The 25,516-nt window shown below is 39.9% G+C and overlaps 1 protein-coding gene across 1 annotated transcript in view; it reads left to right on the top strand.

Moving 5' to 3' along the window:
- Positions 1 to 25,516, top strand: part of ALMS1 (ALMS1 centrosome and basal body associated protein) — a gene marked incomplete at its 5' end in the record, with an annotated part of 69,165 nt that overhangs the window by 3,144 nt on the left and 40,505 nt on the right. The window contains 4 exons of the mRNA XM_084286550.1: positions 7,166 to 7,300; positions 9,155 to 9,350; positions 20,087 to 20,204; positions 21,711 to 23,925. Of these exons, the coding sequence (XP_084142676.1) occupies positions 7,166 to 7,300; positions 9,155 to 9,350; positions 20,087 to 20,204; positions 21,711 to 23,925 (2,664 nt within the window). The remainder of the gene's footprint in view (positions 1 to 7,165; positions 7,301 to 9,154; positions 9,351 to 20,086; positions 20,205 to 21,710; positions 23,926 to 25,516) is intronic.

Genomic DNA, 25,516 nt, shown 5'->3' with positions numbered 1-25,516 from the left:
AGTGTGTAAATACACAGATTATCTACCTTATCATACCTGACAACACCAAATCATCGTTACATTCTTCGAATCCTGTTCCTGAAATCCATATTACTTATAGGTAAGCTCACAGATGAAGCTCCAGTACCAGTTCATTTGCAGACCATGGGGATTTTGCTGTTGGTTTCAGTCGCTGCACGGAAACGCTGACAATTTTCACGCAGCTCGTGGTACCGGGCTTCTGGCCAAGACCAACTCCGATGTAAAAACCTATTCTGCACTTGAATGAGGAGCGAGACTATTTTATCCTTAGTATTCTGACACACGAAACAGGTTTGATACGGGTACAAAACCACGACAAATTGTTGGGTTGTGGTGGAATAGCCGTGTTTCTGTAGCATTCATGGAGTTTTGCCTTTGCATGCAGCCTTTGAAGTGCTTCTGCACAGCAGCTGCTTTGCTTTTCCTTGACTTCACATTACCAGCTGATAACTACACCGTGGAAGGAGCAGGGCAGGTGTGAGAAAGCGTGCCCTGTGTTCTTCATGTCCTGGCAAAACTGATTTTTTACTCCTCAGGCATGGCTGGGTCTGGTGGTGTGCTCACACCTCGCTCCCTGTTGCTCCCCAGGCAGGGAAAAAGCTGTGGAAAACTAGAATCAGGTATGATCTGTGACCACTTAGAGCATTTACAGCTCTTCCCAGAGAAAACTTGAATGTAAACTAATGGATAAATGTGAACAAGGATCTCTTGGTACGCAGCACAAATTTTTGCAGCAGTGAAGAAACTTCCAGTAAAAGGATTTCAGTCGTAGATGCTCTCAAAAACCAGTTCTGGATACAGATGGTTGAATTGATATTTGTCTGAAATTGAATTGATATTTGTCTGAAATAACTTGTCCAATTATTCATAAATTGTGTTTGTGTATTCTATGCTTGTTTCACCACGAGCAGCAGGTGATAAAAGCACAAAAACGCAAGAATTCGGAACAAACTGTTTGTAACTAATTGAAAGGAATTAAGAAAACATCCAAGGGTGACTTTTGTCAAGAAACAATTAATTTCAAACTCACTGAATTAGTCTTTGAAAGGGTGAGTGATCCAGAAGCGATGTTGTTATGACTGTGTCTTGTCAGTGGGGTTTGTGATCTTGGGGTAAGCTCACGAAGTACACGGCACATTTGGAAGGCATTTCAATTGCAGCTCTTGATGTTTTTCCTAGCTTGTTCCTATTCAGTATTTACATTGATGAGTTAATTGCGGGATCAATGGTAAGTCCTTGAAAGTAAGTAGCTAAAGCTATGCTGGGGAAAGTGACAAATGCTCTGGAAGATGGCATCGAAATGAGGAAAGTTCTTCAAAAAATGAAAGGGAATCCTGCATTTAGCGGTTTGAAATGTAGCAAAAGCAAGTTCAAAGTGGCTTCTGTCTCTAGCACTGTTATAGGATCGTCTTAATTTGGTGCAGACGCTTGCTGGTGTTGGAAGAGCTGCCCCTGAACCCCGCTGCTTGCTCTTGCTGGGTTGACGACTTTGCAGCTGCGTGCTCAGCTGGGTAAGGAAACTGCAACACAGATTAATCCTGAATTAATCTGAATTAATGTTGATTTTTAGGAGGCAGTAATGAGATGAAATAAAGTATTTTGAAGAAGTTAGAGTGTGTTTCTGATGTTTGGGGAAGATCTCTTTCTTCAAATTGCTCATCTAAGGCGTTCTGTTTCCTATGATCTTTGTTGTGCTGTGGTCTATTGTAGCATATTTCTACTGGGGTATTTTTGGTGCTCTGTGGGTCGGAATAAAATAAGCAGACATGAGTCTGGATATCCAAACTTTCAGTGGTCCAAAACAGAGGAATTTTCCTCTTTCTTCCTACAAAATGTGGTGTCTTTTTTCCCACAAAGCATGCCAAGCAGGAGCTGTTCCTGCCACGCAAGTCAATGGCACTGTGGGGCGTGGGGGTGGCTGGGCTTGGGAAGCTTTATTTTCGCCTTTTCCTTCTCATTATGTGTTTAGCAGCACAAGCTGACTTTTGGATCGCAGGAAGAAAAAGCTGGTTAAATTTTTCTTCATTTGAATGTAGCTGTGCGGAAGCCCTCCGAGATGATTATACTAATTTACTCAATCCCAACTCTTTTTTTTTTTTTATTTTTGCTTGCAACTGCTTCGTTATGTGCCCTGGTACACACAGTGCTAATACATGGCAGATCCGTTCCATTGTACCGTTCCTTTAATATTGCTCTCTGCTATGAGGATTAAAACCAAAATAATGAACCAGAAAGTGCTGTTTGCACTTTGCACTTTTGTGCTGTTATGCTTCCCTCCAGCTGCTAACGCGCGAGGTCCGAGTGACTTGGCTGGCTTTGAAAAGGAAAGAGCATTTCCCTTGTGGAGTTCTGCTAATGTCATGTCAAGCTTCTCTTAAAAAGTGATGCTAAATACATGGCACAGCTTTACACACGCAGCGATGAGGACCTCCTGCTGGTAAGCCTGTGGGTCTCCAGCCCTGAGCTGGGGAGTTTGTTGGGTGACAAAAAATATGGTTGGGAGATACCAGGAAAAAAAAATCCTGGAGTATGGGAAGTGCTTGACTTGAGGAAGCTTTCCTCGGGGTCCTGTTGCTTTGGTACCTCGAGCATCATTGGCTTTTGATTCTCTTTGATTCGGAAAAATTTGGAAATGTGTGGCTGTGGATGTTTGCAGTTGTGTAAAAATTTCTTTTTCTGTCTTTGAGGGAAATTTTAAAGGTGTGAATTCATGAAATCTCCCTAGAAAAAACTCTGACTTGTTTGTGTCAGAGTAACTAATGGTTTGTAGGACCCCGATAACTTGATGGATGTGATTATTTTGGAGATAGATGTGCAGCTGAACTATTTAAATAGCGGCAGTGGAATGGATAAATGTACGGATAATGGATAAACGGCTTCAGTGGGCAGTCTGATGCTGGGCCAGTGGGATTGCTCCTTGATTTGTGGACCTTTTGACTTGTAGGATGGCTGGTTTTCCAGGGGGATTGCCTTCCAGGACAAATCCATCAGTTACTGACAATAACTGTTTGTTTCACATGGGGTATCTTGGGTGTCGTGCTATCGATGTTTTCTGAAGAGCATGTCTCAGTGGAGAGTTCCTGACTAATTATATTCCTTTCCCAGTGGTCCTGCTTCATTTTTTCCTCACGTTCAAATTCTCTTCCTTCCCAGTCCCTGGGTACTTTTGCAGAAAGATGAATGATTTATGGGCATTTTGATAAGAAGTGGTGTCAAACAGCTGGAAATCAGAACTGGGCACCTGGATAGAATGGGGGACCTGCAGCGAGTGTTTCTGGCTTTTTTTGTCTCTTTTTCAGTTTGCCTAAACAAAAAAGGTACTTTGCTAGTTTGGGTCAGGGAGGTGCATAATGAAAATAATCATGTTTTACAGAAAGGGACTGCAAATATCCCTCCTCTGTAGCTGCTGTTTTTATGTTGATGCTGTAGTGTCACCGTGACAGTGACAGCAGTTCCCATTTAATACTGCTTGCTGTTAAGGGGTATCATTAATTGTGACACAAAAAGTTTTCCCTTATTTCACATTCTCATTTCATGCTTTAATCTCCTGGGCTAGTGATACACTAAGTGCTTCTCTTTTGGACTCTCTTATAACAGGCAGGCAAGGACAGAGGAAGGCGCAGAGCATCAAACAGGAGCTGTGTGTGCTGTTGTGGTCATACCACGCTACTCAGGGCTCAGCTCTGGCACTGATTTGTGGTGGTGTTGTATATGTTAAGGTCTCCATGCCTAGTAAAAACAGGATAAATACTCATCACGTGCATTCTAATTCATGCCAAGAATCAACGTTTGTGATTTGCACTGTGTAGGTCCTCTTGGCAATAGCAGTGCTGCTTTGGCTCCTTGCTCTCCTGGGTGAGTGATTGAACCTTAGGTAGTTCTGGGTGTAATTGTGCTTGGGATCTTCTAGGATATTACTATTTGTCCTAAATGCATCAAAACTCATTCGTACTTTCACAAATTTTGAAACTTTGCCACTTGTCTTGTGGCATAGTGACCAAAATGCATCACTCCACGTGCACTGAAAGTATAAAGAAGGAGGGTTAAATTCAGATTGTGTCTGTAAGAGTTAATGAAATTGTCACCTTGGTCGTGTTTTCTTTAGGTTGTCAGACAATTTTTTTTTAATTTTTGAAATCTTTGTAAGCAAGTTAATCAGTGGGCTTCAGGAGGTGAAGGATTCTCCTCGTGTGAAGTGGTTCCAGCGGCACGTTTGTGGGAAGCCTACAGAGCAACTGCTGGGGCATAGAGAGAGGATTTTAATGTAAGTGGCTGGCAGGTATACAAACAGTGAAAGGATTTGGAGAGGATTTGCTCACCGTAGGCTAAAGAAGGTTACTTTAAAGAGGAGCATGAAGGATGCAGGCACACTTCAGTCGTTTAGTCTTTTGTTTGTGCTGTGCATCTCGAATGCTGCCACTGCTCCTGCATTCTGCTGTCCTCTGGAGCCCTCGCTCAATTAGCCACGCAGAGCATAGCTAAATAAAATCAGGACCTATTTTTTGGGGAATTAGTTTTCGAAGCGCAGTGTGGGGCCCCTACCTAACGCTATTAATTTCCAGCGAGATGAATCAAGTCGCCCTTTGTTGAAGATGCGGAATCAAATTTTCAATAACAGGCCTTAATTAATTTACCAAATAGCTCCTGGATTATTTAGCATTCGGAGCTGTTGCCACGAACACTTCAGCGCCACTTCTTTTAATGACTTCGAGTGGAGCAAACAATAAAAACTAGGGGAATGCAACAGGGATTGAATATATGCATACAGGCTACAATTATTACCTTTAGTCTTGACACAAAGCCCAGGCAAACCCTTTTTTTTTTTTTTTTGTGCAGGGAATTAATTTGGAGAGGTGTAGGAGAGCTGCTCCTCCCTGCCTGTGCCCCCAGGACAGCAGGGGCTGGAAGTGCTTGGTGTGGGTAAGGCTGGACAAAAGGCTGTGACCACTGCCTTCACCTCGTGGTTTCTGCCAGGCTGAGGCTTGGTTCCATCCCTGTGGATCACGGAGCTGCTGGCATCTCTAATTTCAGAGCTATTAGCTCTGGGAGTGGGGAGCTTTATCAGCATTGCAGCGATGCTTTCAGGAGAAGCTTCTTTTTTCCACTTAAACCTTCATTAAAGGTGCAGTAACGTTGGAAGTGAGTCCTCATCACCAAGAATCAACAGCTCTCTGAGTGCTAAACACAGCCAAAAATATTCTCGCTGTTCCAGGTAATTTTGGGGTGCTGACGCACCCAGAAGCAAGGGGTGCTCCACGTGGCTGTGAGCTGTCAGTGCCACGCTGCACACCTGCAAAGGAAAGCTGCATGGTTTTGGTTTGGTGCTGCTGCTGCGTGGAAGAAAGTGCTGAATGGTGCCGAATTTTGGCAATTATTCTCCTTCCTAAAGCTAAAAATTGTGAGATTGCTGCGTGGAGTTGAGGTCTGTGTAGCTGCGTCTGGAAAAGATGCAGAGGTGTTGCCCCAGAGTTGTTCTTTAAATGTGTGCATTTGAGCATGTGATGTATTTTAAAAGAAAAATAATAATAATAAAAAATAAAATAAAATAATAAAAAAAAAGGTGCCCCTGAGCAAACTCTTCAGAGGCAGGAGAGGTTCAGCTCTGCATGTTCCCAGACTTGGTAGGGGTGGCAATGTGCCCTTCCCTGGAAGTTTGGCTGCCTGGTAATGGGGATTTAGAGGGAAGACTCAAACGCCTGTAGGTGATGACCCAACCTGGTTTATTTTTTGTGGATGGACTGAAAGTGTTGGTGTGCTTTGCGTGAGGATCATCTTCAGCTGAGACTCTGTAGTAAAAAGTCATCTCACCTTTCTTAAGTTACAAGCAGTCACATAAAAAAATAAAAAGTTTTTAAAGCTTTTTTTCCATTTCCTTGCCAGCTTTTTGTGTGTAAGAAGAATGAAACAGAATTCAGGTGTAAATTTAGCTGATTTAGTTGGCATTATCCCTGTCTAAAGAAAGCAATCTCAAATACTGAACTTTCAGCACTTCTTTTGCAGTGAAGCAGGTCTGTGTTTCGGACTTTTTTTTTGCTAAGTTTGCGTCTGATCTCTTCCCTTATAATGTGATGAAAATCTTTATGAAAACTCTGGCTTGCTTTCCCTTGGTTCAGGCTGCAAACGGTATGCTAGGTCAATGCAGATCTGTGCTACTGAGTGGAAATTGGTGAACGAGTCTTAGGCCACTTTATCAGAAGTATATAATTAAAAAAAAAAAGTCACTGAAGGGCTTTGTAACTGAAGATTTAGCTCCAACAGGATTGCAGGTAGCTGTGTAGAGGGAAGGCTTCTAGGAAATCCTTTGCTTCTCGGCAGCCCTGTCCTGTTCTCAGTCTCCAGATTTTATTTATTTATTTATTTCTAAGCTAATAATCTGCTTTCCTTGGAACATTTTTGTTTTGGCTGAATCTGGGAGTTCCAAACGTGTCTGTTCTCACACTTGTGTACGATTGAGCTTGGACCTGGCTGAGGAAGGCTGTTGCAGTCGCTGTGATGGCAGGCATGGGATGCTCTGGAGGAGAAATCTGTTTCTGACGGCAGAATAGATTCCTCTGCTACCTCGTGGGAAAAGTGTCACAGCTGCTTTTCTAGGCAGAAGTCCAATTTAACTTCAGTTCACGTCCTCAAAGTCAGGTAGTGCTAAATTATAATACAGAGATTATCTTGCCGTTGCTTTAAGATGTTTACATTAGTTGCCTTTAATAATTGAGTTTAAAAAACTTGTATTCAGTTTATAATATTGATAGAAATTAAAAGCCTTCTGTTTTTCTCAAAAATAATATAAAATAACAATAACAAAAATGGCTGTTAATAAAACAGACAGGACAAATGCTGGAATGATTTTGATCTAGACACTGAGTTTAGGGTTGTGATTGACTCAGAGCTGCATGTGCGTGGGCTGGGAATGAGAAGTAAGTCTCTGGCCCTCAAAAACGAGTGGATAACGTGCAGAAAATTACACTTTCTGTTGGGACTCCATGGAATTTTGTTTGCTGGCCAAATACACTGGGGTAGATGCCTAACTTCCAGCATTGGGGATGTCTTGGCTATTTTGTATATTTAATTCTCCAGTTGCTTAAATATGTACACATGTTGAAATACCCAGAAACTTTCTGCTTTAAAAATGCATTTATTTTTTTTTTAGCCTATTGCAACAACTCCACCGCATCGTTGCTGGAAGGAGGAATCACTGAGCCAGAGCAGCAGTGAGACCCAGGCATCGGCTACCAGCGGGATCTCCCTGGGAGAAGCGATACGTCAGAGAACTGCCATTAATCAGGTATTTGCCTTGTGCTTTTTTGGTTGTGGTTGAAGGTTAATTATGTGACTTAAAATAATATAAAGGGCTTTACTGGTATAATTTAGGCCCACCCTTCATGAAGTTCAGCATTTCTGTATCTTGGAACTGCAGAACTACAGGACTGTTGTGAAATCTGTCAAGTTGTCTAGCCTTGATCCAGGTGTTACAAACCTTTTTTTACATCCACTGTTCAAAACTGAGTCACCAGTAGTTGAGCTGAGAACATACCTGTGCTGAGGAGAGTGGGGTGACCTCTGTTCTCTGTTTCCTGCTTATTAACTTACACAAATTTTCCAGTATAATGTTTTCTGCATTGCAGCCGTGATGTGTATCCAGTTTGCAATTCACTGTAATCCTGATCCTGCTACTTCTAAGTTGTCTGCCTCAAAATAATGGATTTCTGTGTTAGCAGAGAGCCCTGCTGCAGTCCATGTAAAGTGTGACTACTTCTAGTCCCTTGTTTTAATTACATATTCCTGATTTGATTAAGGAGAATCGTACTCACATTGTGATGCAGTAGTTCTGTCTAATGGATGTGCTGCTAAATATTTCAGTACTCCAAGAAGTGCCTCAGATCACAGTTTTTTGGAAACAAAATTTCTCATCAACTCAGAGTTTTCAAATAGACTATAAAGAATCTTGAGCAAAAATGATAGCTTACAAAGTAAAATCCTGATGTGAAAAGTAGCTTTTAATACCTTAGCAGTGTTTGAAAAGGCAGCAGAACCTGCAACTGTAAAGCAAAGATGCTACTTCAGCAACAACCGAGCTGCAGCAAGGTGCTCAGTTTGTAGCAGCAACGCATGGCTTGCATCTGGCATTGGTGGTTCAGTGGTAGAATTCTCGCCTGCCACGCGGGAGGCCCGGGTTCGATTCCCGGCCAATGCAGAAACGCCCAAAATTTTTGTGCCAAGAAGGCCAGGAGCATCCTGGCTTGTATCAGGAATAAGCCAGCAGGAGCAGGGAGGTGATTTTAGCCCTGTACTCAGGGGTCGTTGGACCAGATGATCCTGGAGGGCTTTTCCAACCCTAATGATTCTGTGTGCTCTGTGTACTTCTGCCAATTCACCAGGACACTTGCTTATATTAATGTACATGTAATTATGTTATATACGCTCACGATAATGGTTTGCCTTAAGTGATTGTTATTCTTAAGTCTTTGCACCAGACAGGTCTGTACCTTTTCTATAATTAAAAATTATCCATTTAATTAACTCCCCAGTAATCCCAATGCAAATTCTTTAATGAAATACGTGAGTTGACGATGCACCTTTCCAGTTGCACATGATCTGTATGTCTTTTTCTATTAAAAAACAAAAGGAAGGGATGGCTAGAACTCTCAGGAATTATCTGTGTGAACTCAACTTTTATAGAATCTTTTCAAAGTTGAATTGGTAAGTGCTCTGCTTGTTAATCCCCAGTTACACAATGCAAACAACCTCTACTACACAGTGTCAGGTCCTGTATTGGCCCAGAATCCTGCAGAAGCATTTCTCTTCATTGGGGTTGTCGTTTTGAAGTGAGAGATTTCATTCTGGTTTGGAAAAAAGTCTCCTGTATTTGTAGGATTTGGAGATGGAGCTCGGTTTGTGAGAAGTGATGGGAGGCTGGTGAACAGGTAGTGATTGCTGAGAGCTCAGGCCATGGTGAGAACTGACAGTGGACTTTGGCAGTTCATTAGTGCAGCATGATTCTTTAACAATGACAACTGAGTATTTGTATAGAAAATACAATCTGGAAGCTTTGCTATTTCAAAACTTAGGCTTTAATTCCTTGGAAAAAAGGTCTTGGAATTTTCTTGATGCACGGTTTAATCTCCCCACTTGTTCTTAGGAAATTGAGTCATGGTATCAGCTTCCCCCAGAAGTGGATGCCAGCCGATTAACTGCTGCCTCAGAGACAAAGCTGGGCCTGACTTGTGATAGAAATGACCTGACAGAGTTCCCTACGCTGGAGGAAGGAGTGCTGTCTGCAGCAGAAACATCCAGAAGGCAGTATCCTGGAGATAAGTCATGTGGCTTACTGCTGGGTATGTTCAACACTGCATCATTAATCTGCTAGATGATTAGGATTTTACTTTTCCTTTTAAACGAGTCCTCAGCTTGGATTGGATTTGACTTCTTGTGAGAACTGGTGTTCACAAAAAAGGTTCTGTGTAATTTTGTTGTCAAAGCCCCTCTTCAAAATGAGATAGAGAGCTTGTGTGCCTTCCCTGGGTCTTTTAATAGGTGAACTGATTATCTTTGTTCTTAGGTAAAACTGTAGTCTTGTTTTCCTGGAGAATTAACAGTAAACTGTATTCAAGTTAGAAATTTTTGGGGTTCTTTTTAGGTGTTCAGATATTCTCTACATCTTTAAAATTCATGTTAGTTTTAGTTATAAAACTTAGTTAACTTCTTAACATTAAAGTAGGTGTAATTGATAATGTCAAAAACCTTTGTGTGTGAATGCTTGTACCCCTTTCTCATGTATTCAAGCTGCTGTATACTGCTTCTACCCTTCTCTGCTTATTTTGTTCCAAAGCAATCTCCAAATACAGTTTTAAAAAGTTTTCAATGGCCCTTTATAGAGGTACTGTATAAACGCTGCTGCTCTTTAATTAATTGGTATTTATATTCATTTGCAGATAAGAGGAAAAACTGAGGAATTTTAGCTAGAAGTACTGTACTGCTGCGACCCAAACTATCCAGATAAAGGGATTTGCCCATGTAGGGAGTCAGTATAACAAAGACTACAGGGAAGGGGATGGTGATGGTAATTTTCAAAATGTCTGAGTAATTTGATGTCCACCCACTCGCACTGTTGCACTCAGAGCCACCAACTTTTTATTTTTTTTACCAGGTGGACTAGCTAGGATGCACTAGCCTTTGTGTTACAGATCAGCTATCGAAACCATCAAGTCCTGGTTATCTGGTGATGCCTTGCTGTATTCTCCTGTCCTCTTGGGCTAAGAGAAAAAGGCACCGTGTATATGAAATGCTGCAACCTTGTTGTCATCCTCCTATTGTCAGAGCACAGGGTCTCCTGCTAAATAGCCTTCTGTTCTAGTGCTTGAATGTGTGTTCACAACCAAACTCTTACTTCATTCATATCAACATTAAGGATTTTGTTACAAGTCCTTACATTTCTGTCTTAAAACGATACCTGTATTGGGATGTACTACATTAAGGGTACATTTAATGTCTGTATTAAATTGGTCATTTGGGCCTTGCAGTGCTTTTTCAGTTGCTATGTTCTCTTCAGTATTGTTAATCATAGAGAAGATATGAAAGCCGTGTGCAGTTTATTGCTTTATTACAAGCATTGTCATTAACAATGAAGTTTCGAATACAAAAAAAAAAAAGAAGGCTTTTAAAGCTAGTATGTGCGTGACCATCCAGAATAATACACTCATGGTAAATACTTAGAGCTTTTGCATCAATTAATCATATTAGCTATAAGTTTTTTTTTGACATAATTTGAGGCTTTCTGGCTTGGTGTTTCCTCATACTTCAGCTTCTTGTTCTATTTGTTGTGGTTCACCAATAAGTTTATTTTCCAGCCTTACTAATGCTGGGGTAGCAATCTTCCAGACCATACATGTATAGTTCTGAGTAGCTAATGCATGATGTGGTTGGACACTGAATATATTTCATCCCTGACATGTGAACGAAGGACATCTTGAGTTCAGTTGTCCTCACCAAGCTGGATACTGGGAAAGAACACGTATGCAGTCGTTTCTAGCATCCTAAGTGAGAGAATCATTAACTGCTGATTCGTCCTGTATATGAAATAGTTCTTGCTGCATTTGAGTACAGCATTTTTCTGGCTGTATTCCTGTAGGACAGACCCATTTATTATAACTCCATTTTTCACAATGCATTTTTAGCTCTGCTAATACGCCATGAGCTCTCACGTAAGGTATCCTGAGTGACTGATGGATTACTTCTGGTAATCCTAGTGGGGCTTGTGCATCTCTTATTTGGCAGTCATCTTTATTTCTGACATAAAGTATCCAGGTTTTCTGTTTCTCTATTCTTTCTAATCTAATCCAATGACATGGTTGTATTGTTTCCATGCCTGGAACTTGCACCAGCCTAGGCACTGATTTATTCATGGGATCACAGAATGGTTTGGGTTGGAAGGGACCTTTAAAGACATCTACTTCCACCACCACGGGGTGGTTCATTTACTTATTTTCTTTCTGCATTGAGTGTTTAGATAAATGATATCTTTGTAGCAATAGACCATAATTTATAGTGCTTAATGTTCTATTAGTGGACCTAATTGCTAACACTTGCCTTCAGGTACAATTTATATTGCTGTCAGAAATATTTTCCAGTTCTAACGCCTCTGTTTTAGAGAAGATAAGCATTTCTGTTGCTTCCCTTCACATCTAATTGCCATGGTTTAGTTAGATTGATTTGAGAGGTTCTAAAATTTAATTTTTTACCTCTGTTTATTCTGTGTTACATTGATTTTTCATCCATGTGGAGTCAGAATATTCTGGTCCCTTCTGGTTCTATGTTTTTTAGTTCACTGGCAGCAGTACACTTTGAAACAGAAATTTTCTGCTAGTAACACAACATTATTCTCTGCATCTTAAGATGCAAGTGATGCTACTATACTACTGATTTATTGAAGTAATTTATAATTATCCTCAAAATGGTGGAAACAAAGACTTTTTTTTTCAAATGATCCCCATTAATAATAGCAAACACATCTTTCACCCAACGAGAGAAACTAATCACTCTTGGGAGTGGAGCCAACCTTGATTGGATCCATTTTTCTTTATTGCCTTTATTTGCTTATATTTGCTCTTTTTAAAAAAAAAAAAAAACACAAAACTTTGAGTTTCAGCTATGGCAATTAATTTATAAAGTATATTAAACCTTGGGCCATCAACAATGGCATGAAATTTAACAAGAACTGTTGGATTTTATGCTTGAGGTGGAGTAATGCTGGATATAAGTATTGATTGGGAGACAAGTGTCAATCAAGCATCAAACACAGCAGAGCCATACAGTCAAAAGAGGTCATTCTGCTGTGTCCAGTGTTGGTGCAGCCTCACCTTGAATGTTGCTTGTAGCTCTGGGCTCCACAACATAAAAAAGATGTGAAGGTCCTTGAAAACGTCCAGAGGAGGGCAGCAAAGCTGGAGAAAGAGCTGGGATGCTTGTCCTGTGAGCAGAGGCTGAGGACGCTGGGTTTGTTAAGCCTGGAGTAAAGGAGATTGAGGGGTGACCTCTTTGTTTTCTGCAATTCCCTGAGGAGGGGAATTAGGGAGGTACTCATCTTTTCTCACGGGTATGTATTGACAGAATGCATGGGAACAGCTCAGAGCTGCACCAGGAGAGGGTCAGACTGAACATTTGGTAAAACTTCTAAACTTAAGGGTGGTTAGATGCTGGGATGGGTGTCCCAGTGAGGTGGTGGTTGCCTGTGCCTGTCTGTTTTTGAGTCATTTGGTTAATGCTCTTAATGATATGTTTTAATTTTTAGGTCAGCCCTGCAGAAATCTGAGAGTTGATCTTTGTCGGCCCTTTCCAACTGGAACTAGTCTTCTTTTTTCCTTTTTGCCTATGCACATTCAATAAAAAAAAAAGTAAAGGTAGAGCTAGGTAGTGTGTAGTTAACCATACCCATGTAGAATCATCGAAGCATTCAGGTTGGACAAGACCTGTAAGATCATTTAGTCCAACCTTTAATATTGTGTGATTTATTTTCCTTTTCTGTGCTACCTATGGCAGACACAACTAGCCAAGACTGTTATCAATACTTGGTTTCGTTACCCAGGCTAGAACCGTTTCCTTGCTTACCTTACCTAATTATTGCATTATTTTTAATTTATTGCATTTCTGCTTCCTTACTCATCCCAGTTCAACCATTGTTCAGCAGTCCCCCAGCCATGCTTCTTGTCCATCAGTTGCAATGCTCCTGTTGCATGTAGGTGTAGAGTTTTGCTCTTAAATGCTGGTTCTTTCATCGAATTTGATCATGTGCTGCAAGTTTAACTTCTGGCTTTCGGAATTAGCTTTGTCTCAATTCCAATCAAATATTGTGGTGTTAGTTTTCCCTGTGCAAACCTTTGTGGGTCTAGATGATGTAACTAAGTTACAGTATGTTAACTTCTTGCATGCTGATAGCACTTATTTTTCTTTGTTTCTTTGCTTCCATGGCACCCACCTGGACTTCTTTTATGCATATCCTTGCATACGCTTCTTGGAAACGCATTTCTTAACAATGCTGTTACTAAGCCTGAAGTGTTTCTCTTTGTACTGATATCCCTCAGAGGATCACTCTGCAAAATCAAGTGTTATCCACCTGTTATGTTATTATATTTCTGACTCACTTTTCGAGGATGTCGCTGAAATTGCTGAATAAAGCTGCTTCTAAGGCTGGTTTCACTACGCCATCTTTTTTGTTCTTTTCATAAACAAACAAAATAATTATAGGCAAATAGCATGATTGCTTGCGATATTTTTAAAATAAGCCTCTGTTGTTTCCAGTTTAGGGCAAGTTCAGCTTGCAATTTGCTGTTCCTATACCTGCTTGTGTGCATGTTGCTTTTCGTGGTTGTTTGTTCTGAAGTTAAACAACTGGCTCAAAGGGATGGAGTTGAAAGTGCCTTGGGAATAGCCTGACAAACGTTTGTGGCTCCTAAGGGTTTTGTGAATCCAGCAGTGAATATATGTGGAATTCTGTGAAGAAAACCAGGACAGAAGATGACATCTACCTGCAAATGCAAAATCTGGGACAAAGTTAGCTTTGGTAGAAGTAATGCATCTGTTGAAGGAACAGGAAAAATTCTGTGTGATACAAAAGCATAGAAGTAATGACCAGCACAGCTTTTTCCTTCCTAGAAACTTCAGGTAGCTTATTGTAAGTCCTGAACTTAGACTTTTGCCAAGATATAGTTATTATATTGCTAAACCATTTTGCTCTAAGCTTTTTTTCTTTCTCTAAGTATTATGTTAGCAAGATGAAATGAGGTCCTGTTCTACCATAACAGCACAAGCAGAAAAGCTGGTATGGCTGAATTAGTTGCTAGCTGCTGTGGATTTGGAGAGACTTCTGAGGTGTTTTGGAAGCAATGTTCTTTATGAATCAAAAAGCACTCCTAGAGATCTCATGTTTGGGTCTACAGGTAACATCTCACAGCAATGTATACATAAAGTGTCTGGCTAGAGTTAGGTGATACTGAATAACCCCCCTTTTTTGTTTTGCCATGTGCGAAATTCAGGTTTAAGTCAGATATTAGAAAGTAGAAGGTCATGGTAGGTTAGGTATGCTTTGACTACATCCTTGGTGTAGGATTAGTGTATTTTGCATGTTGTATAGCTTTTTTTCCACATTAATGTTGTTTGCAGAACTAGAAACCTTTTTATCAAGAAAAGTTTCCTGTTATTTGTCAAAGTTTGTTTTTAAATGGAGGAGGAAATAGAAAGCATAAGGCTTTTTAACGTGATACTTCAAGATCTAAGAACTCCCTATGCTGCTGGCATCTTATTTACTGCTTTCTAGAGTGTGTGCCAGTAACCACAGCATTTCCTTATATATGCTTAAATTTCCAGATCCGAGAGAGAGGGAAGGGAGCAACGTAAGCTATAATACTAATGTATTCCTTTCTCTCTTCAGAAGGTGTTCTGAATCACCTTTTGGTGGTGGAAAGAAAAATCACAATGACAGTTGCATTGAAAGTGCTCCTGCTACATTGTGGAACAGATTGACAAAGCCAAGAAGGTTTTGTTTTTGTTTTGCCTTCCTTTTTTATCTTCCACAAATGGCAGTTTGACTCTGGCATTCAGAATTGTCAGCAGGCTGTAAGATAAAGTAGCATGCCCAGCTTTGCTTGTTCAGTGAATTCAACTGTGAGGAAGCTTTTGACCTTCAGAGCGACAGCAGGAAGAATTATTGTTTTGACACAAGATCCTCGAAGTGTGTTGTACTGACGTCACTTGCTGCTTTAAGCATCGAGCACCTGCTTCTCTGCCTGCAAAACCTAGGTTATGCCGGAGTGTAATGAGCCCCCAGATCATTGTAAGCAACCAAAATACGATAGCAATGATCCTTCTCCCTCTAGAATAAGTTACTGAAAAAAAATCGGAGTTCGTGTGCTGAAAGATTAGAAAAGTTTTTTTTTGTTTTTTTTTTTTTAAAAAAAGAAAGAAAAGAGCTGGAAGGGAGAGAACATTTGACATGGATAGAGTTAACGTTGTGTAAAATATTTTTAGTTTTGTAGCCCCAGTTAAATGTGATTTATTTAACTCCATAAGGGTGCTTCTATAGGTTGCTTCAGGGGGCGAGCTGGAGGAGAGGGTTTCCACCAAGGATGCGACTGTGCTGAATCACAGCTGCTCCTTCCCCTTTTTCTCACCCTGCCTGGCCTCATCAGTCGAGTGCTGCCTCAAGGCACTGAGCTCCAGCACCCTTCTTCTGAGTGAAGTTCTGGTGGCTGTGCAAAAAAAGGACGGGGAAATGCATCCCTGGGCTGGGGTGGAGAGACTGGGGCCATCCCTTCTTGGGGTTTGGTTTCATTGCTTTAGGTGGAGGTCGAGAACTCGGGGTCTCTTTCTTAGGATGATGTATGAGAGGCTTAGAAGAGAGAATTAAAGCAAAAAAAATAGCAGTTGAAGTTATTAATGATCTATCTAAAGCATGCACTCTGGAGTATCTTATCATCTGGGTTTGCATAGCTTTGGTGTTTTATGTTGTTATTATATAGTGTCCTCTGAACTGAAATCCTCTTAACTACCAAATTTCTGGTCTTACGTGCATACATACAAATGTGATTGAGTCACCAGTAATCTTCTCTTTGATTACACTAACGAGATCTAGCTCTGACAGCCTTTTGTGGTGAGGCGTGCTTCTCTGATCACTTGGCTGTTTTCTCTGATCCTCTGATGATATCTTCTTATCTTAGGGGTATCTTCTGAGTTATGTTTATCAGGACCTGCAAATGCCGCTTCAGCAAAAGGTTGGCAAGAGCAGTCCTTGTTACTACTTAGCAACAGTTTTTCTCCTTGTATATATATTTAGAAAACGTGTTTGCCATTTGGGGTACAGTAATAGGCTGGGCTCCTGTCCTGGCTTGTTGATCATGACCCCAAGTCATCCTCTAAGGTAGCCCTCGACTCTGTTGGATTTGCCAGGGTGCTTTGTCCCCTGAAACGTATGGCTGGACTTTGGTCATACAAAGATCTATATCTATATAAAAATCTATATGTATGTATTTCTGGGCTCCCTGGTACAAAAAAAGACAGGGATCTCCTGGAAAGAGGCCAGTGGAGGGCCACAAAGATGGTACGGGGCCTGGAGCATCTTCTCTGTGAGGAAAGGCTGAGAGGCCTGGGGCTGTTCAGCCTGGAGAAGAGAAGACTGAGAGGGGATCTCATTAATGTTTACCAATACCTGAAGTGTGGGAGACAGAGGGATTTGGCCAACCTCTTTTTAGTGGTTTGTGGGGGCAGGATAAGGGGTAATAGCAACAAAATGGAGCCCAGGAAGTTCCACACCAACATGGGAAAGAACTTCTTCATGGTGAGGGTGACAGAGTGCTGGGACAGGCTGCCCAGGGAGGTTGTGGGGTCTCCTTCTCTGGAGATATTCAAGGCCCATCTGGACACCTACCTGGGCAGCCTGCTCTAGGGAACTGCTTTGGCAGAGGGGTTGGACCCGATGAGCTCTGGAGGTCCCTTCCAACCCTTACAATCTGGTGATTCAGTGGTACCATTTGCCATGCTGCGATGCCAGGTGACCAGGCCGCCCTGCAGTGGTGGTCTCTGCTGTGAGATATTTATTGCTCACAAATATCTACCTCATCTGTGTGCCTCTTCTGTAAGAAAGTAGGGATTTCTAGGGGCCAGGGTTTGGGATAGGACCGGGACGAGAACGACCATTGAAGGGATTGACTTGGATGCATACCCTTGTAGGGAGGATTTCCTGTTTATAACTCTGCTCGAAGAATGGTAAATAATTTTTCATCAGTTTGAGTGCGAGGTGGAATTTCTCAGCACAAATATTGAGTGGTACTTAAATTTGTGTTGATATAATATATCTTCAGAGCATTGATTTATCAGCCAAATATTGTGACTTAATGGTGTGTGTGTGTATGCCTATATGCACATTTATTTTATCAATACGTGTGTAGATGCATTAAAAGTTGTTTGGCAGGCTCTATTTTTGACGGCTTTTGACAGCTTTTTTTCAATTATTTTTTGGTTCCCTCCCTCATAGTCTTTTTTGTCTCTTCATTTACAATGACAGCACACCCAGGCTTTATTGTGCAGGGAGCTTTTTCTTTAATCGCTTCTGATTTTCAGTTTAGCTTGAAAATACATTTTCATTCAAAGTGAAGAAGTTAAGCTGAAAATTGAGAGAGCTTATTTTCCTCTTCTATTGTATGACTAAAAATAAGATGCCAGCTCTGAGAACATGAAGTGTATCATGATGGGAGATGACAAGGCTAATTCAATAACTACAGTTACTATTTCCTTTGTTCGCTAATATTTTAAATGCAAAACAAGATTTGGGAGGAAAAAATGCATCTAATACAGCTAAGATAGTTTGGATTCCAACTTGCTTAATGTTTCTTAAAATAAATAGTTTTATATTTTTAATGCAATTCTGTATGCAAGCTATCTGTGGTCAGTCTACTGTCTCAGAATTTTCAAGTATAATAAAAATTAAAAACAATTATTTAAATAAATATATACTAAACATAATAAATGGTGGATTAAATACATTGTATGTTTCCAATTAGTGATTGGGAATAAGAAATCTAATGTGCAGAATGTATTTGGTTCTAAACTAATATCAGCCACTGGAAACAAAGCTCGTTGTTTTCCTTAAAGCTGTAAATAACGTTAGAGATTACAGTGAAATGAATCAGTCTCCTGTTCTGTGATTTTAAGTCATGATTCAAATTGTGATTAAAACCACGTAAATACAAAACAACCCAGTACATTTGGCCACAGTCTTGGTTGAAGCCCCGAGGCACTATTTGTAGCAAAAAGACATCCTTGGCCTTGTTCCTTGCTTAGTTGGATCTTGCTCCCTCTGTGCTGATGTTGTCAGCGTTGTTTTCTCCTTTTTGCTGTTCTGCCTACTTTTATAATGGGTGTGGAAGGGGAAAACATTTTTTCAGCCTGTTTGGCACAGGTGCTTACCAGTCTGCGTTGGAACCTCTTCCAAATGCTTTCTCATGTCCAGTTGCTCAGAAGTAGCTCGTTATACATTCCCCCACCTTTATGATACAAATCCTCCTGTTCCTATAAACATCCAAAAAAACAGGCAGCTTACCTTTTCATTCCTGTTTGGTATTGCAAATAATTATGATGAAAGTACAGTGGAATGGTGGCTAGTGCAATGCATTTATTTAATCAAGTAGAGGAGAGAGTTTAGCTTTGAAGAGGTACTGGGTGCTAGAAAAACAAAGACTCCTCACTTAAGTTGCTGTAGCATGTTTGTGCCATCTGTACAACTGATGCTAAGGTACAAATTTGGCTTCTTCTAGGAGACGTCAGGCTTGCCATGTGGTTGAGATAGCTGCTGAGATAAAAGGGAATTTCTGAAAGAAACTAGCAATCTATTATTGTTATTATTATGGCTGGCTGATGGGGCTGGAGTAGGGGGCATCTGTATTTGGATCCAGCTTTGCTGTGTGATATAAAATTATTTCTACTCCTTTAATTATGCTCTGATTATGTAATGTTCTAAAGTAATTAAAAAGCATTAATTGTAAGTATTAAATTAAGAATGACTCAAAGGTCATCTTCTGGTCAGATACCACTCATCAGGTGATGTAATAGAGGCTGTGGAAAGCCTTGGGATAAAGCTGATGTAATGTTAAAGTTTTATTCTTTTTATGTAATGGTCATCTTATCTGATGTGATTACGCTTCTGTAAGTGATCCAGAGTATAGCTGGTCTGCGATGGTTGGAAACTAATGAACCTAATTGAAGTCAATGTGAACTCTGATTCTGAAAGTCAGACTGTTGATGACAAATTGCTTTTTTTTGCTTAAAAAATCTGTTTACTTATCATTGAATTGGAAGTAATTGTTTTGCTTCTATCAAAACGTGTATGTTGTCATTTACATTTATCAAATGCAAGCTTACAGTTGTTTGTATTCTTGCGTTATAAAACACTTCCTTTTGTTTTTGTAAGCAGTGAATTAAAAAGGTTGGAAATACTTCAAACAACAAAGAAATGCATGATAGAACCTAAAACTTACTGCTAATGCCAGTAGACAGTGGTGCTAGTATAATTGTGATAACTCAATTTTATTATTACTTGCATCTTTAAACCCTAAAGAAAAAAATAAATATGGCCTTTGCTGGAAGCAGAACTTAGGAAAAAATGGCAACTGGAGAAGACATCACTGGAGCTTCTCTTCTTTTAAAGGAATAAATGGTGGTCTGGGTAGCAGCCCTGTGGATGTCCTCCCATGTACAGACTGCAAGGAAATCACTAGAAGAGATGCTGGCTAATGAGCAAAAAAGGATAGGGGTTTGCACAAAGGGAAATTTAAGGTTAAGAGGTTAGAGATGTCAGTGTCATGTAGCATTTTGAGATAGGTGAGAGGAAACCTTTTGAGTTTGGTACATAAGAAAAGCTAAATTTAATGCATAAAGGAATATGTTTCAGCAGAGTAAATGATGGGGTTACGTCATCTTGACTGCAGTTAGCACGTTTTTGAGTTTGAAGGCTGTGTTAGTTGGCAGGGCAGTTAAATAGGGATTACCTTGCAAACTTTGACTGCTGTGTTGTTGTTATTTTTAAAAGATATTCAGGACAGTCAATTCTCTCCCTGTCTTCCCCTGCTGACGTATTCAACACAAGGCCGGAGGTTTTCAGATGAGACACTTCTCCAGCAATCAGAAATGGATTTTATTCCTTTAAGGTAGGAGAAAGTTACCTGGTGTTATGACAGAACATAACTTTTCTCCTGGGTGACCATAAATTGTCCTATCTTTCATAAATAAATAATTAACTATTTTACGGTCACAGAAACAAAGATATGTGGTTGTTTGCTTGTTTTTATTATGTTTTGTTTTATGTACTTATTTTAAGTAGAGAGAAGGCTTTAGTAGAGTTCTCATTATTTTGCCTTCAAAAGGGTTTGAAAAAGGGAAAAGGCTCATAAACTTTTCATCCTAATGTACCTGAGGAAAATGGGAAAATGAAAAACTCTGCCCTCCCAGACATCTCTTTAGCTTTTTTACATTCTGAAATAAACTTTATCAAATTCTGGGGACAGAAATCAGGTGCAACTTGTATTTATAAAGTAAATACTAGCATATGTATGGATGTATAATATTATACCCCCTCCCTGGGAGTGCTCAAGGCCAGGTTGGATGGGGCTTTGAGTAACCAAATCTAGAGGAAGGTGTCCCTGCCCATGGCAGAAAGGTTGGAACGAGATGGTCTTTAAGGTCCCTTCCAACTCAAACCATTCTATATGACTCTGTGCTTTGTATGTACTAGAGCAACACGTGTCATTTAAAATTTTTATATAAAAATATGAATATTTTACTACAGCAAGTATTTCTTTAAAGTCTTGATAAAGACTTCATACAAAAGTGTGACAAAACTCCAGTGCAAAGAAGTCAGGAAATCTTCTGCCCTTTATTAAAGACAGGAAAAGAGTGTGCATGTATATATAAATATTTAGATTGTCATTGATGTTCGTTTCCTCCTACTTACTTGGTGTGTGACAGGGCAGATTTATTTCCTAATATAACGTACTGTGACTTCACTTCTGGTGGAACTAGGTTCTGATCCACGAGGTAATGATCTGCTTACATTTAGTAATATTAAATGAGGTTTAATGATAATGTTTATATTAAAAAAACACTACATTTAATATCCTTTAAAGAAATAATTAGTACAAAGAAACTGAAGTGGATGATTCTTGTATTTTATTTATCTATATCATACAATTTATATATATATGCAATTTATACAATATACAATTTATATATATACATTTCCATTTTTTAAAAAACCGCTTAGGCAAATCTCTTTATCTTTTTTTTTTATTTATCTTTTTCTCTATTTTCTTTAGACTTTGTCTATTTTATATTTATTTAACTGAAGTATCCTGTTAGTACAATAAAAACAAACAAACCCTTTAATTCCCAAACTGACTAAAAATCCTGACAGACCAAGTAGAAAAAACAATTTTCAAGCCTTTACTTTATAGGGCAGGAGAGGTTTTCGATATTATTTAGACTTTCTTTACATTTCTTTGCATTTTGCTCTGTTTAGGGGATGTATTTATGCTCATGTTGCTAAATCCCAGTTACTTGTTTGGATGAAGTCCTACTTTGGCCTCTTCCACTTAAGCAGGAAATGTTGAAATAAATAGCATCATGAGAAATGTACTGACTTTTCTTGTCTCTCATAGAGGAGTCCCTGATGTTTCTTGTGCTTCTGAGGAGCATTCAAAGCCTTTGCACGTGGAAGAAGCTGCGTGTCTGGCAGATGCAGGAGGATCCTCTGATGCACCCAGTGACTGCTTCACTTTGTCTCAGCATCCGCTTTCATTCAGACACGGGGAACCTTGTGATGCCAGTTTTAGTGGTGGTTTGTCTCAGCAAGCCTCTTGTTTTTCTGGACATCTACTTGTGGACAAGGAGGCAAATGAAGACGGCAAAAATGATGCTAATGGGAAGACAACGATCCCCCAAACAGGTGACAATTTAGCAAGCTCCACTTCAAAAGCAATGCTAATCCAGCAAAGTAGACTGAACAAAATGGAAGGTTCTCTTGCAAAGCAGACCTGTAGTACTTCTGCAAAAGATGGATGTTTCTCTTGTGACAACAATGTGATAGCTCCTGGTTTTGAGCTTGCACAGAAGGAAAAAGGGTTAACAAGGCACGATGAGTTCTCATCTTCTGACAACTCCTCTTGTAAAACAGCACTGACTAAGAATTCAGAAAAATGTGAAAGAGAGATGCAGATGGAGCAGGAAACAATGGCTAAGACAGAGTCAGAAGAATGTGTGAGACACCTAGAGAAGTTGGAAAAAGACAAGAATATTTCTGGGCTTGATTTCTCTAATAAGTTGTCTGATGATTTGAGGAAAGACAGTTGTAAAACCTCAGATGTACAAGATGCATTTTCTGCAAAGACGTCTGAAATAGCCAGGGAGTCTGAGGAGCATGGAGCAGATTTGAATGACTTTGGAAGCGTGAAATTCATGGCTGTTACTAATGAACCCCAGGGAGCTTTCCAAGATGATCATCAGAAACAAGCATCTCCTGCAGTAAGATTTGAGAAAGAGGAGCTTGTCCCTGTTGTGACGAGCACTAGTGATTGTACACCTAAACAACTCGTCATGATGGACATGGAAGCTCCTTCTTCATGTGGTGAGAATGCCCTAGTGGAAGCAGAACCTGGAGTGCGCAGGGGTGAATTAACTATTTCAGATTTTTCCATAGAAAGGGGACATAAACTTAGAGACATTTCCCCTACGTTTAATTTCCTCATAGGTGATGGCTCATTCTTTGGGCACCTTGCTCGTCCAAGCTATCAGTCTACTCCAGGGATATTTGCAAACAAAACTGAGGGAGAACCCAGTGCTCGAGTGATCAAATCAGATATTCAGGCCTCTCCTTTGTGCTTAAATGAAGAAAATTCTGAGAACTTGTCTACCAGTACACCTACATCTGTTGAGAAGGAACATTCTCTGCAATGTGCTCAGAAGGAAAATGACAAACGCTTTGAGTCCTTAAAACTGAAATATCCTCACACTGGAAGAATTCAGTCCCTCCCATCACTTAGCTTCATGGAGAAGGTGGGGACTTGGAATATGAGCCAGTCAGACAAGATATCTGATGCACTGGCTTCATCTCACCCAAGTGGAATTTCTCCAAGGAAGAAAGCCCACAGTGCAATTACCAGTTCTTTGAACAATATTTTGTCAACGCAAAATAGTAGTAGAAACCCTAAAAATTATCTTGCTGCTGCTTCTGGAGAGACACATTCCCTGGAAAATTTGCACTGTCATAAGAAAAACTTAGAGCATGTTCACCCTCTTACTAGATCTCAGTCTGACAATTCAGTAAATGTCTCCGGTAGGATCACCTCCATGACTGATGTTGTTCAGCCAGAAATTTCAACAGAGGTGGTGCAGCCTTTAGAAGAAACGAATAGTGTTTTAAGAGTGTCTGAAAATAGATTAGGAGGCTCCACGATACACAAGGTTACAACTGAGATTGTTTCTGGACCTACTGATAAAGATGCTGAAAGTGACAGTACAGGACAAAGCTCAGACCCAAATGGTTTCATTTCCAGTGAAAGAGTTGCTCAGCTCCTTAGAGAGGGTAGAAACTCTCCAACTGATGACCAGAAGAATTGTGATGGTCTTGAAAATCAACAACTTCCTCATAACTTAGATATTCCTACTCGTCATGTCAGCACGGACAATTTAGGGGATATTTCCCAAGATAGTTTGAATCTTCCTGCTAGTTCTGGGGAAAGTAGCCAGGGGGGCTCAGGCTCAGCAGTTTCTGGACACTTCTTCACCAGTGCAGAAGACGATAACTTCATCCCCTTTGCAACAGCTTGTTTGGGAACTCCGGAAAAAGAAGAGTTTAATATTGAAGAAAGGATCCCAGTAAGTTATGTTCTCATAACAATTTGTGACTTTTTACCTTTGATTATGAAGGGATACGAGTATATTCAGCTACCTTAGAGCAAGTAGGACAAAAGTGCAGAAGGTATCACAGGATCAGTTGTCTGAGTTGAGAGTCTGTCATGCTTATAATTAGTTTCTGACATCCAGTTGTGTTGGGAACATGTCATGCAATGGTTATTCTAGAAATACTAGGTGATTTATTTTGTGTAATACAAATAAATCTTAAAGGGCACTTCATTTTTCTGACTCTAATAATTCTGATGTTAGAGTTGTCCCATTGTTTTTCCCACTGGACAGGACATAGCATTAGCGGTAAGTGAGATGTTTGATATGAAGACCTGTAAATAAGTTGCTTACAGCTCTTTTTGCAGAGCATTGATAAGTCATTTCTGATCTTCCAGCTTCTTTCAAATGATTGGGATATAATTATCCAAACGTGAGGTTGAGACTCAAGTGCTGACTAAGGAAATGTTAGGCTGCAGGAGAGAGAGCTGAACTTCACACACCCACGGATCTGCAATAATAGCAAAACCAACACAGAACTTCTTGGCAAATCAAATTGCCTTTTTTCCCCCCCTATAAATACTCTTCTTTCTTGTTCACTTTGTTCCGGTATCTAAGAGATAAATTCCTGATTCTTTATATTGCTCATGAACGATGTTCGAAGGCTCTGCCTATCCTATTTGGCTAATGCAGATTTCAGTTCTCCCTTCTCCATTTTAGGATTGTTGGTGCCAGTGGAGGGCAGATTGTGGCAGCCATGTTAACTATACTGAGTGTTGGAGAAAATTAAATGCAGATTTGTGTTAATCATAAACATGTAATTATCTTCTGAGTGTGTGGCTGTTCCTCTTGCAAGATGATTCCTGTAATCATTAGGTCCTTGGAACAATGTTTTAGAAGCTTTTCTCTCTGGGATGTCTCTGAAAACACATGTTGAAACAAATATAAATGTTGTAGGGAGAATATTTTAAATGGAATTCATGAGATATAAGGGTTGGCTGCTACCTCCATTTTTTAATGAATATAATGAATCATAGACTCATCAATATAATGAAGCGTGTTCTCCAGCTGTAGTTTTGAGGATTCTGTTCTCATAAATCACTGACAAGGTAAAGGGGATCAGGTCTCACATAAGCTATTAAAGTGTAGGTTTGTAGTAGTATCATAGGGGACAGAGTTGGCCAAGTTCTGTAAGTTCATTTATTTCATATGGTTGGCAAGTTTAGGATGTAGTATAAGTTGAAAATGTCTCCTAGAAGTGATGAAATATAACTTTTTTTTTTTTTTAGCTGTATATAATATCTATAAACATAGATACTCTGCTAAAAAGAAAGAAATTTTCTCAGGAGACTGTAGGTGGCTTTTGATAGGCTCTTACTTCTGAGAGACTGTTCCAGCTTTCAAAATATATTAATACAGGGCATGAAGCTGTGTGTGTCTGAACTGACAATCTCTGGGTGTTGCACAGAGTCGGTTTCATCCTTGTTATGTTTTTCTCTCTATATATATATCACACATTTTTTAGATTTTTGAGTCGGATTTTAGTTTTGCTTCTGTAAACTGCTTT

The sequence above is a fragment of the Netta rufina genome, assembly GCF_964035555.1.
Source record: "Netta rufina genome assembly, chromosome: 4".
Taxonomy (NCBI): Eukaryota; Metazoa; Chordata; class Aves; order Anseriformes; family Anatidae; genus Netta; species Netta rufina.
The sequence above is the reverse complement of the archived record's forward strand: the minus strand, read 5'-3'. Positions and strand labels throughout refer to the sequence as shown.